Source organism: Panthera leo, chromosome A1, assembly GCF_018350215.1.
Source record: "Panthera leo isolate Ple1 chromosome A1, P.leo_Ple1_pat1.1, whole genome shotgun sequence".
NCBI classification, from domain to species: domain Eukaryota; kingdom Metazoa; phylum Chordata; class Mammalia; order Carnivora; family Felidae; genus Panthera; species Panthera leo.
The window spans coordinates 69,776,245-69,790,128 of NC_056679.1; the positions used below are offsets into that span (position 1 = coordinate 69,776,245).

The window sequence follows — 13,884 nt, forward strand, 5'->3', positions numbered from 1 at the left end:
TATAAAATGTTTTCTTCTCAAAAATGAGGTCATACACCTCAGCCATAGCAATTTCTTACTTGACACATCCCCAAAGGCAAGGGAACTGAAAGCAAAAATGAACTACTGGGACCTTACGAAGATAAAAAGCTTCTGCACAGCAAAAGAAACAACCAACAAAACTAAAAGGCAACCAACGGAATGGGAAAAGATATTTGCAAATGACATATCGGACAAAGGGCTAGAATCCAAAATCTATAAAGAGCTCACCAAACTCCACACCCGAAAAACAAATAATCCAGTGAAGAAATGGGCAGAAAACATGAATAGACACTTCTCTAAAGAAGACATCCAGATGGCCAACAGGCACATGAAAAGATGCTCAACGTCACATCCTCATCAGGGAAATACAAATCAAAACCACACTGAGATTATCACCTCATGCCAGTCAGAGTGGATAAAATGAACAAATCAGGTGACTATAGATGCTGGAGAGGATGTGGAGAAACAGGAACCCTCTTGCACTGTTGGTGGGAATGCAAACTGGTGCAGCTGCTCTGGAAAACAATGTGGAGGTTCCTCAAAAAATTAAAAATAGACCTACCCTATGACCCAGCAGTAGCACTGCTAGGAATTTACCCAAGGGATACAGGAGTGCTGATGCATAGGGGCACTTCTACCCCAATGTTTATAGCAGCGCTCTCAACAATAGCAAATTATGGAAAGAGACTAAATGTCCATCAACTGATGAATGGATAAAGAAATTGTAGTTTATATACACAATGGAATACTACGTGGCAATGAGAAAGAATGAAATACGGTCCTTTGTAGCAACTTGGATGGAACTGGAGAGTGTTATGCTAAGTGAAATAAGCCATACAGAGAAAGACAAATACCACATGTGTTCACTCTTAGGTGGATCCTGAGAAACTAAACAGGAACCCATGGGGGAGGGGAAGGAAAACAAAAAAAAGAGGTTAGAGTGGGAGAGAGCCAAAGCATAAGAGACTCTTAAAAACTGAGAACAAACTGAGAGCTGATGGGGGTGGGAGGATGGGTGATGGGTATTGAGGAGGGCACCTGTTGGGATGAGCACTGGGTGTTGTATGGAAACCAATTTGACAATAAATTTCATATATTTTTAAAAAAATGAGGTCATACAGATATACTTTCTCCTCCTTAACAATATAGTGTGTACCCCGTCCTAAGTGATTACGTTTGGACCCACATCATGATTACTAAGAACTGCACGGTGGGCTAGTGCAGGAAAATTGTAATCTATTTAACTAAAGGCGACTGGAGTTTTCAAAAAACAAAACAGAGTAAAATGAGTTTTTATTCTATAAGCAAAGGTGAAACATGACAATAGTTACTGTATGTAAACACGTTACAGATGACAATATACTACTATCAGTAAGTAAAGGTTTTTTAGAGATGTTAATTATGGCTCTAATAAGAATGCTGAAAAATCAGAAGAGAGAGAAGTAAAAGTAAAAATGAACCAAAAGCTAAACCGCCAGTCCTGAGTTCTAAGCCAAGTGACATTGTTACTTTGATATGTGTTTTTTTTCCCAAATAAAAAAACAAGACTAAGGTTTCCTATGGTATAGAATAGTGGCTGGTTCTTCACCATTCTTTTTTTTTCTTTCTTTTTTAATTTCTTTTCTTTTTTTAACATTTATTTTGAAAGAAAGAGAGGAGAAGAGGCAGAGAGAAGAAAGAGAGAATCCTAAGCAGGCTCTGTACTATTAGTGCAGAACCCGAAGAGGGGCTTGATTTCACAAACTGTGAGATCATGACCTGTGCCGAAATCAAGAGTTGGACACCCAACTGACGGAGTCGCCCAGGCGTCCCCATGATTTTCATTTCATTACCTTCTAATAGCCTCAGTTCTTTCTCATTCCCAGAATTTTCCCAGAAAAGCTCTAAAGCCCATGTCCCTAGCAAAGGCAATCAGTTGTGTGAGTTCGGAAGTGGACCATCATGATGGAACACCGCAACAGCACGGTGATAGGAGCAGGTTCTCAGTCAGAACGACCCCGCCAGTGCGTTCCCTCTCTTTACCACGTTGCTGTGGGCTGGATGGTGTTCCCAAACACATATGTTAAAGTCCTAATCCCTGGTACCTATGGATGTGTCTTTATTTGGAAATAGGGTCTTTGCAGATGCAATCAAGGGAAGACGAGGTCACTGGGGTTGGCCCTAATCCAACCTGACAAGTTCTTTTATAAGAAGAATATTTGAACAGAAACACACAGGAAGGTGGCCGTGTGAAGCCAGAAACAGAGACTAGAGCGATGCCGCCATAAGCCCAAGGAATGCCTGGAGCCACGGGAAGCTGGAGGAAATAAGGAAGGACCCTCCCCTTGAGATTCTGGAGCAAGGATGACCCCACCAATATCTTGGTTTTGGACATCTAGCCTCCAAAATTGTGAGAGAATAAATTTCCATTGTTTTAAGCCCCCTAGTTTATGGTACTTTGTTATGGCGGCCCTAGGAAACAAATACAATTGTTAACACAGGTAAAGCATTTGGAACAATGGTGGTAAACAGTAAGTACGATGTAAGTTATTGTTCTTCCCTTCCATCATCCAGTTAACGGTACATGAGTCACTCCACTGTGCAGGTCAGAAACTGGGAGGTTGCTTATCCGAGACTACCACCCACTTCTCTCTCCTCCCATCCTTCTCCCAATCAGGAACCCCAGGCAGAGTACAGGTGCTTCCCCGATGTGACCTGAATTAGTCCCTTCCTCCCATTTCCACTTGCACTGCCTTTGCTGCGTCCTTTCCCATCTCTTGCCAAAGGTTCCTCAACTGTCTCCTTCCTCCCTAGGCCCATCTCTATCCTCACCCTGCCCTCACAGCACCACTGAAAATGTCATTCAAATTAACCAGGACACTCTTCAATGTTAGACCTTCTCTTCCCTCCCAAGGACTCAAGGTAAAGTTCCATGCTCACCCAACAGCCCCTATGATGTTTGAGTGGAGCCCGATGCCCTCCCGCCCCTCCCCCCACAGAAAACACCTTCTGTTTTTCAGGTGTGCAAATAAGTAACACTTTGAGACTCACTTCCGAAAGTCCGCAAGTAACTTGAGCATGTCGTCATTGGAGAGCTTATTGCTGTCTTGCCTGTACAGAGCAGAGAATCTGGCATTTTTGTCAAGGTTTCCAGATGCATCCTTAAACAACGTCCTGAAATAGCCAAACAACAGTTCTAAACTGAGCTTCCAAAAGATGAAAATAAATCCACAGCTTAACTTTGGTTTCTATGTGAAGCCTAATTATTATTCCATTGGCTGTACTAACAGAAATTTCATTATCTGAAAACATGGAAGACATTTACGCCGATGAACACAACTAACTCAATTTACACAGAGAACATTTCCAGCAAATGGCTCGTGCTTAGGCAACAACATCCACAGTCAGATGCTTAGGAAGCAGAGCTCACAAACAAGGGTGATGTGCAGGCCCCCCCACCGGGCCGCTGTCCAAGCTGGGCTTGGGACACGTGGCCAGAACAGCAGCTCTGCAACAAGAGCTCCCGTCCGTCCTACCGGCCCCCGCACGGCTCTCCCAGCCAGCATCTTCCCCGTCTGTGATTCTAACGAAAGATTATTCACATAGGGGGCTTACTTATGTTTTAACTTTACACATTTAAATCCTCTTTGCCTCTGGGCAATAAAGACAAAAGAGATGAGTCAGTCTGTCTATCTATCTATAACCGTGTATCTCTAGCTACATCAGAGGCATAAAAGATATTGTCGTTACCTTGCTGCCCATGCAAATGGCATTCTGTACTGTCCTAGTCTTTGGCAAGCCTGCTTGGCATTCTTCAGCACCTTCTGAGCAACCTTGAAGATACGAGAATCAAGATATGAGGTGCTGTACCCCACTGACAGAATTATGATCTAAAGAGCCGTCATCACACGTTCATTAAACAAGCTCCTACCCTAGTATCAGATGCATGGAAAAGCACGGGTCACTGTAAGGAAATCTGGCCGGACTTACACTAGGTGCAGAGTATTCTGTTTAATGCAATCTTTATGGCAGTGACTTTCAAAGAATATAGAATGAGGACCGTTTCCAAAATGTTAAGTCTTTTCTTTTCTAAAACGTTGCTTTCATAGACCGCAAGCATGACATTTCATAGGCTTTCATAGTTCTTTATGACTAAGGGCTACTTATAAGTCCACTGGGTTATTAACAATTGTTAATTCTTGGTATTCGTGCCAAAATATATGGCAATACTTAAAGTTTAAATGAGAATACTAACGAAAATGCTAAGCCAGCATAGCTCCTAATGTGTTCCAGCTCATGCAGATTCCCACAATTTGGGGGATAGATACTCGTTCTGTAAGACATTATATAGGTGCTGACTTAAGTTAGGCCAGGGTTTTCAACTGTTAGTTATATTCTTACTTTCTAGGTATAAATTACTGCTATTTTCACTTCTTGATGATGAATTTTCATTTGTTGTGGCTTGACTTATGAAGCCCATAGTGCACAGTGAAGCAGATCCGCTTTGGCCTAAGATGTGTGCATGACATGTCTATCAATCAACTGTACCCCTACCGCTACAGCGGAGGACAAGTGCCCCGAATGTGCTTGTACCGGGATCCTGCACGGCTCCCGATAAAAAGTTTGATTCAGTTAGAGTGGTATGTTCGAGGGCCTTTTACATTACTGAAGCACACCAAAGTCAACCAGTTTTGGGAACTGTGATCCAGGGCCTGTGAACCAATGTGCGTCAGAGCGGCAGCATCAGCAGCACCTGGGAGCTTATCAGGAATGCAGAGTCTCGGGCCCCACCCCAGACCCCCTGGGTCAGAACCTGCCTTCTGACCAGACCTTCGGTGACCTGTGTGCATCAGGTTTGCGAAAACTGAGATGATAGAGTTGTTTGTCTCTCGGTCAAACTGAAACCAGCGGTGTGAGTCTAGGCCATTAACCCCCTCTGGGCTCCATTTTCCCCACCTGAGAAATGAAGGGCGTGAGCCACAGTACTTTTCACTATCCCTTCCAGTTACCAGACATTATGATTCTACCACAGTCATGCTGTGAGAATTGCTACCCTCACGAATGAATTAGAAACATGTCTTGACCGAAACGTGTCAGGAGCTCCTCCAGTTCCTTCATTTCTTCTTCCGGAAGGGCATGATCCTGTGGGCACTGGGGGCACACAGTCACAGGGTAAAATGGCCTACCTTCTATTTTCAGATAGAAACTATCATTTTTAGATTTCTAACAATAATGACTATACTGTGGAGTAAAACACAATATTTGCATAAAACTTAAAACTAAAACCCAGATTTCAAATAAGTTTCACGGTTTCCTGCGGCGAACAGGGTCCGAGCCCACAGACTTACTGAGGGTGCACAGGGAACATAAAGTATGTAAGACTGAAAAACTCAATTTTGTCTTTGGTCTCCCCCGCCCCTTTTCTTTCTTTCTTCCTCTTTTTTAATCTATTCATGATCTACACCTACAGAGACTTCTTATAAGAGTTTCTTCCTCCAAGACAAAATTTACTCTAAATGATGTTCTAGACCATCTTGGAAAACAGGAAAGAAACAATTCTGACATGCATGAGAAAATCATCCTTCGGTAATATCTCTGCCAAAAGTTCTATTCTGATACAACATGCTTGAGAGCAGAGAGATATAAAACCTATTCTGATATAAAAAGGTTAATCTCTGCCTTAATTTATTACTTTGGAAGTGTGAACGTATGGAGTAACATACACGTGGCTGAGCTGTGCATCCCACACGTAAGGAGGGAAGAGCCGACTTCCACAGATGCTCGGCGGCCACTGGGAAGCGTGGAGGAGAGCATCAAGTCTAGCCCAAAGTGAAATGTGATTTTGCACCATCATGAGCTGCCAAATTTCAAACCGTGCATGTGGCAGGCAGAAGAGCAAAGACGGTGCATTTAGGCCCTGGAAACGTATCACATACAGTCAGGGGAGCCGATCTCATCCTGGGCCTTCATTGATTATTAATCAAAACACTGAAGAGCTGAAAGAGCTTCTTATCTAAGGTTTTACAAACTTGATTTAAAAAATAAAATCGCTTCTTCTCCAGAGACCAAACTTGACCCAGCTGTTATCAGCCAGAAAGGCATACTGTTGGAGGCAGTGTGCCTGGGGCTATGGGTTCTCCCCTGGCTGGGGCTGGGATAGATGATAACATTGTCCTACATGTGTCAGTGATTTGCAGCATCCCCGGCAATGTCTTGTATATTTAAAAAAAATTTTTTTTTTTTAATTTTTTTTTTTCAACGTTTATTTATTTTTGGGACAGAGAGAGACAGAGCATGAATGGGGGAGGGACAGAGAGAGAGGGAGACACAGAATCGGAAACAGGCTCCAGGCTCTGAGCCATCAGCCCAGAGCCTGACGCGGGGCTCGAACTCACGGACCGTGAGATCGTGACCTGGCTGAAGTCGGACGCTTAACCGACTGCGCCACCCAGGCGCCCCTTAAAAAATTTTTTTTATGTTTTATTTTTATTTTTGAGACAGAGAGACAGAACATGAATGGGGGAGGGGCAGAGAGAGAGGGAGACCCAAAATCCAACTCAGGCTCCAGTCTCTGGGCTGTTAATATAGAGCCTGACTTGGGGCTCAAACCTGTGAACCATGAGATCATCACCTGAGCTCAAGTCAGACGCTCAACCGACTGAGCCACGCAGGCACCCAGCAATGTCTTGTATATTATCTGATCTCAGCGCTGTTCCTGAGAGGAGGTGGGGCAGGTAGCAATATCATCCTTCAACAATAGATGGGACACCAGAGCCCAGAGAGGTGACATGACTTCTCCAAAGTACCTAGGCACTCAGCACCCAGGTCTCTGACTCCTACAACCTATTCTTTAACAACCACCCTGCAGCTCGTGGACACACCTGTGGTGTATGGCCGGCCACAGACAGCATGAGGGGAAGCTCTGATTCAGCTCAGGAAATGTCCCTTAGAGCCTTTGGAGGTGTCCCCTCCTGCTGCTGACCAGTCCTTGTCAGTGTATCAGGGCCATCTCCCAGACGAGCACTTACAAATACTGTAAAGCCAGCAGAGACAGAACTCTATTAGCTCACTCTACCAGGTAGCTCAACGTGCTGGAAAGTGACAGTCAGGTGCCTCTGGTCACTCTAGCTGTAGAGCACTGAGCAGGTAACTAAACCTTAGTAAACCTCAGTTTTCTGATGCCTGAGAAGAGCTCTTGACTAGATAACCTCTAACATTCACATCTGTGTGTGTCCACCAAGGCACTCCCCAAGTAGTGAGCACTATGCCAAAGTAAGGGAAACACACCAGACAGCTTGTATGTTTCCCTTCCCTCTTCTACCCAAGGTCACCTCTGCCACCATGACCTGCCCCGTGTGACCAAACAGGGCACCTGAAGCACTGACCTCACTGGTCAGACCATCCCCTAGTCTCCAGCCTCACACTTAAGTGTAAATGGACCCAAAGATAATTCCAGAACCTGAGAGACACGTCAACAAGTGGAATGCACTCTATTTGAATAGAATATATGTCCTTTTTAATGATAGAAAGTTTACTGTTAAGCTCATAATTCCAGTTTTGCCAATTATTTTAGGATGTTAGGATTGTCTAGACAAATGAAGGATTTTATTTACATACAGGACTACTTTTCAATGAAAATTGGACACATGAGGTTAGGAGTAAATCTATGTGAAGAGTGCACATATTTTAAAATATAAAAAGTATAAATACATCTCGCTGAATACATAAGGCTTAACTCTGATTTCTTTAAGCGTTTCTATTTTCACAGAGGGCCCTTTTATTGAATTGATGTTTATCATCATAAAGCATAAAAGTCACTCATACCTTAGAAGAGTCTGAACTTTTCATGTATGGCTCGGCACCGTGTGTGATGCTCCCCTGAAGCACTTTTTCAATTCTAGCCACCAGAAATATATCAGGATGAGGACACGTGACCGAAAATATTCCCTAGGGAACAAAAGATTTTCTGTAGTGAGTAAAATTCACACCCACGTTAAACAAATCCCCTGAACATGAAACGTTCTGAAGCAACAAAGAGTGCTAAAACACGCTATTCAGAGGCACTCAGTGCTTTATCGCTAGTTTATCATCTGATCAAAAAGGCAATTTGGTCAGGGGGGTGGGCAACTAGCAGAAAGTTTAGAAAAAAAAAAATGAGAAATCAAATACTGCTTCTTCTTCTCTCAGCTTGCCTTTCCTGCCTGCTTATATATGCTGTCGATATAACCAACAGTCTCATTTCCCCTAGCTGCGTGCTGCGGAGTCTCATTATGCATTCACACAGCAGGTGCAAGATAAGTCTCAGTAGGGACGACTGCTGGGCTCTGTCTCCCACCTGCTTCGGATACTGCATGGCAGCTTCGTGAAGGATGTCCTGAAGGGCAGGTGAGCTCTTCCTGCCACCGTTCACCAGAGCTGGGGACGTGGTGGCCAGCATCTGCCTCACGGAGAAATGGTTCAGGTCCACGTGGAAATCGGCAGAAATCTTTCGGTTGTATTTTATGTCAAACAGGGATAGAGTGACAAAGAAAGGCTCGACCTGAACAAAAAACAAAAAACAAAAAATCAATCTAGACCGTCACTACAGCTCAAACTGTCTGGAAAAGAGAATGCTGCTATCGAAGAAGAAATTACAAAACCTATTTATGATAGCTCAAGAGAAAGAAGTCTCCACCCCTTTCATTTGTCACAAATATCCTGTCCCTGAGGCTAAACAACCCTCCGCATCCTGATCTAAACACTGCACTTCTCTGATCAGAGACTAGGATTTTCTGTCCAGACTGCATTGCAACTGGTACATCTGCAATCTCTATTTCTTAAAATACTTTTTTAAGAGGAAAATTACATTTGTAGTGGGTCCTTCTTCATTTTCTGCAACACAGCATTGCAAATTGAAAGATAAATCATTGCACTTGACGAGAATTCTTTTTCCAAATTTCTCTTCAAATGGCTTCACTTCTGGTTCAGCTGATGTGAAGTCAAGCTTCTTTAAAAGAAAATGTAAATACATAAATATATTATGTTCACATTAAAACAAACATATAATAAATGTATCCTGAGGAAACTCCATAAAATACGAAAAGGCTAAACTCACTTAACTCACAATAGTGCTACTATTTTATAAGTTTATATAGTTTATAACAGTGGTCAAATAAATGATGGTATATCTACTCCATGGATTATTATGCCAAGCTTAAAAATTATGGTTAGGAATACCTCAAGTGTCCATCAACAACTAAATAAACAAACAAAATCTGGTATATACATACAGTGGAATATTATTCAGCCATAAAAAGGAAGGAAATTTTGACACATGCTACAACATGGATGGACCTTGAAAACATCATGCTGAGTGCAATAAGCCAGACACAAAAGGATATATATTGTTTCACATAAATGTGGTTCCTAGAGCAGGCAAATTGATAAAGACAGGGACAATGGAGGTCACCAGGGAATGAGGGGAGGGAGGAATGGGAAGTAAGTGTTTAGTGGCTAGAGTTTCTGCTTGGGATGATGAAAAAGTTCTGGAATGGGTGGTGGTGATGGTTGCACAACATCGTGAACGTACTTAATGCCACTGAACTGCACACTTAAAAATGGTTAAAATGGTAAATTTATGTTATGTATATTTTATCACAACAAAAAATTGTCAAAAAAGCAAAAACATATACATGGTTATGAAATCTGTAAAGCAAAAAAGACATTTATTATTAAAGTAAATGGGGTAAAGAAGTTCTATAAAAAAGATCACAAATGAAAAGGGGAAAAATATGGGAGAAAATACAGCAGAACCTTCATCCCCTCCCAGCTGCCCTGGGCCCCCCACCCCCACCCCTGCCCCACCACACCAAGTGTGGATTTTGAGGGCACAGATGTGGATCACATGCACCTTGGGTGAGTCAGGAAATACCACTGCCAACTGGGCATCTTCAGTGATGCTTATTATTGTCTGATGGTCTTTCTATGGGGTAAATTATATGCTCTCTATGGATTGAGAGTGTCTTTGGGTAAATCCCTCAGTTTTCCACAGTCTATTAAATATGGAACACTCACAATGGAAGTGGTAATGGGGATGAGATTATGGTTATTTTTTATTTTTCCTTTTCCCCTGAATGTTCTGTATTGTTGTTATGTTGCTTACCAGTCCAAAGTAAACAAACAAGCAAATACAGAAATAAAACAAACGTATCATCTGTCTGTTTTCTTTCCCCGACTTAGTTTAAAAATGTAAACATTAAAATAGTTCATACCTGGGCATCTGGGTCCAAGTAAAAAAGCTTAACTCTGCTTTCACTTTTCAGTTTGATTTCAGCTTCTCTGGTACTCTGATAACAAGATAAACAAAAAATAAAAATTACGGTAAAAAAAAAAAAAAACAAGCCTCTTCTTACAGAGGTGTCCAAACATGTTTGTCCCATCCTGAAGATCCAGGCTGCCAGACAACTCTCCTGTCATCCTGGAGAGTCAACTGCATGTTGAACAAGGTGAGACCATCAAAGGAGGTAGCACACCAGAGTGCCACGGGGGAAAAGAAGACCTAATCCTGCCCTTATGAAACTACAGTCAACTTCAGGGTCAAAAGCAGTCAAAGAACGCAAAAGAAAATAATTAACCATTACTTTCAAGAAAGGTTTCATAAAGTGATGGAAGAGGGGACGGGCTATGAATGCAGGAGTAGAACAGCAAAAAGTAAGAAAACATGAATATTTGGGGCTGAATGAAAAGGACACACAGCACAGACAGACGCTGAGTGGGAAATGAGCCCAGATGGTAAGGAGAATTTTGAGTCCATCTAAGATTGAGGTAGAAGCCCAGGAAGAGAAAGGAATAGGTCTGCAATGGTGGGCCAGAGAACCTATGGCAGATCTTGAAGGATTGCCATTGGTGTTTGTGGCAGGCAGGAGGCAGCATTGCTGGTCTAGTCAATAGATATTTACTGAGCACCCAGTATGTGTCAGGCACCAGGGACACACACGTGAATGAAACAAAGCCTCTACACCCAAGGAATACTAGCGAAGACAATATAAACAGGTGGTAAGAATGGCAAAGAAAGTGTAAGGCACAGTGATCACTAACCTGGACCAGGAGGTGGCAGTCGGAAAAGAGTTCCCAGAAGAAGACCCACCTTGCCTTACAAAAACATTTGGCAGAAAAGGGGAGAAGGGAGTTCTGGGAGGAGGTACTGCAGGTACAAAGGTATAGTCACACTTGAGCAATGATCAAGTCATTCATTGGGCATGACGGGAAAAGTAGAGAGAAATGAAGCTGGGATTTGTGTGTTAGGGACTGTGGATTTCCTTCAGAAGCCAAAAACACCCGGCACTATTTTAAGCAAGGGAACAAAATAACCAGTTCTGCATTTTAGAAGAACCCCTTGGGTAGGGCTGAGGAGGTGGGTTAAGGGGAAGACCCACATGGGCTCTTTATCACACCTGCCTCCCATCCCACAGCAGAGTCCATCACAGAGCCCACAGTCCCCATGTGGGTAGCCTGCTGTCCAGTGAACCCATTAATTGAGATAGGTTTGTGGAGAGGGTGATAAAGTGGAGTGTGGAGATGCCTGTGGACAGAGAGATGGAACTTGAGCACGAGGTAGGGAGGAAGGCTGAAATTACAGACTTGGAGAACATCAGTCTAGAGGTGGGGACAGAGGAGCCTTGAGAGTAGTTGAAATTCCCTGGGGGAAAATGTGAAGGGGTCTGTAAAAAGAAACCCTGGGGCCCCAACACTGAAGGGATGGCAAGAAGAGAAGCCATGGAGGGAGACAGACAAAGGGGCTGGAGAAGAGGAATTTGGGAACAGAAAGAAGCTTCTAAGACATTCACAAGGTGGAAGTCATTGCCAACCACATTATTTTTCGTGCTTGGTTCCTCTAAATTTGTATCCATTCTTATGACTCTCAATCTCCATGGTTAAGTCTATAGAGTCAGAATGGAGGGTCCTCTCTCATCTGTTCTTTCCCCACAGACCGACTCACATCTCAGCATGTGATGTGGGCAGCGACAGCCACAGTGGAAGGGGTGACTTACCATCTCTGCTGGTGGCTAAACACGGTCTATTACATTTCTAGATCACCACTAATAAGACTGAACATCTTCCTAATATTCTCAGCCATGCGATTGTTGTAACAGGTTGGTTCTTAGCAATGACCCAAACTCTATCATAACTCTACTTAAAAACCATCTTTCTCTGGCAAAATGAAATGACCACCAGAACACTAAGAAACTGTATTCTAGTTCTAGTCCACTCGTTCACTAGTTATGTAAATGTGAGCAAGCCGCGTAGCCTCTCTGGACTCCACTTTCATTTCTGAGTAAAAATGTTGAATAAGATGATGGCTAAAGTCTCTCTGCACAACAAGGTTTATCTCGCCGTTCTCTATGGGAGCTTTAAGGCTTCTGGGGGTAAGGAACACTCCTGCAAATCGTGTGATTTGAGCTGATGCCCTATGGGGGATGGGACAACTTTTTAACTCCATCTTACCTGTCACCGTTCCTATTTTTTCACATCACAAGAGCCAGAACCTGTGGCGTGTGGAGTATACTTAACTGTACCCAAGAGAATTTGCTTTACTTTGTGCCCAAACCATGATGTTTCCCAACAAAAACATCAGTACCAGGTGCTGTAAGCCACCACCAACAGTAATGCATTCTACTTCTGAATTTCCTCTGGAGTCCTTCAACAAAGGCAAGGCCTGTGATCTCAGACACCACCGCAGAGCAACGGATTCTTAATGTAGATACAATCCCTGGTGCCTTTTTGAAAGACGCTTGTTGTCTCACACTGACTATGAGACAAGATGAGAAATGAACACGGCACGGACGACTGCTAGGAGGTCTGTATAATCAGAGGACAACCAGGGATGCAGACACATTAAAAGAAAAAAAAAATCAACAACGAGCCAAAAGAGACTCAAAGCATCCTGATGTTGCCACTAATATCCAGGGGATATATTCTTCACTAGAGAAACCATTTAATGGGAAAGAAGCGACACCTTTAGATGTAAAAATAACCTAAAAGCTTACAGTCTACCTTACATACATTGACAGCTGTGATGATGCTGATTAAAAGCAAACTCAGCTCCTTCCCCCATTCCTTCCGTGGCCTACGATGCATTAAACAGAGGGGATGCCTAACAAATGGTATTTGAAGGAATTACCAAGTAAAACCTAGGCAGAAAGAAAACGTGGCTTGGGAAGGGCAGGGCTTTGCCCTAGAGTCAGGGAATAACAAATATCTGGAAGTATCATAATGATAAAAGCAAATTTTTATGGACAACAGCCAACATTTCTATGCTATTATCCTAAGTGCACATTTAAATCTTATACCACGATAGGAGGTGGGTCCTAGTATTTTCCTTGTTTAAAAGAGGAGACACTAAGGCACAAGGAATTAATACTTTGCCTAAGACCTCAACACATTCAATAGAAGCCTGACTTCTAACTGAGGCTGTCTGGCCTTCAACTATTAGAAAAGAAAAAAAGGGGGCACCTGCATGGCTTAGTTGGTTAAAAGCATCGGCCTTCAGCTCAGGTCACGATCTCACAGTCTGTAAGTTCGAGCTCCCACGTCGGGCTCTGTGCTGATAGCTCAGAGCCTGGAGCCTGCTTTGGATTGTGTGTCTCTCCCTCTCTCTGCCCCTCCCCCCACTCGCACTCTCTGTCTCTCTCTCAAAATAAAGACATAAAAAAAGTAAAAAAAAAAAAAAAAAAAAAGAAAGAAAGAAAGAAAAGAAAAGAAAAGAAAAGAAAAGAAAAGAAAAGAAAAGAAAAGAGGCAAAGAATATGAGCATGCAAGTCAGAGAAGAAGAAACCCAAATATATGATAGTAGGAAAATCTCACCACTAAGCAGCAAAACACAAATTAAAGCAGGGAAATACCATC

At 42.9% G+C, this 13,884-nt stretch overlaps 1 protein-coding gene across 13 annotated transcripts in view; it reads right to left on the bottom strand.

Moving 5' to 3' along the window:
- Positions 1 to 13,884, bottom strand: part of DOCK9 (dedicator of cytokinesis 9) — a 333,584-nt gene that overhangs the window by 144,683 nt on the left and 175,017 nt on the right. For 12 of the 13 annotated variants that reach the window (XR_006199867.1, XM_042929595.1, XM_042929573.1 and 9 more), the window contains exons 10-15: positions 10,251 to 10,325; positions 8,846 to 8,986; positions 8,336 to 8,539; positions 7,825 to 7,947; positions 3,751 to 3,833; positions 3,052 to 3,174 (exon numbers count right to left, since the gene is read on the bottom strand). Coding sequence is in view for 12 of the 13 variants with exons in the window: in XM_042929595.1 (XP_042785529.1) it covers positions 3,052 to 3,174; positions 3,751 to 3,833; positions 7,825 to 7,947; positions 8,336 to 8,539; positions 8,846 to 8,986; positions 10,251 to 10,325 (749 nt within the window). In the remaining variant the exon portion in view is untranslated. The remainder of the gene's footprint in view (positions 1 to 3,051; positions 3,175 to 3,750; positions 3,834 to 7,824; positions 7,948 to 8,335; positions 8,540 to 8,845; positions 8,987 to 10,250; positions 10,326 to 13,884) is intronic. The other variant, XM_042929529.1, reaches the window with a different exon arrangement.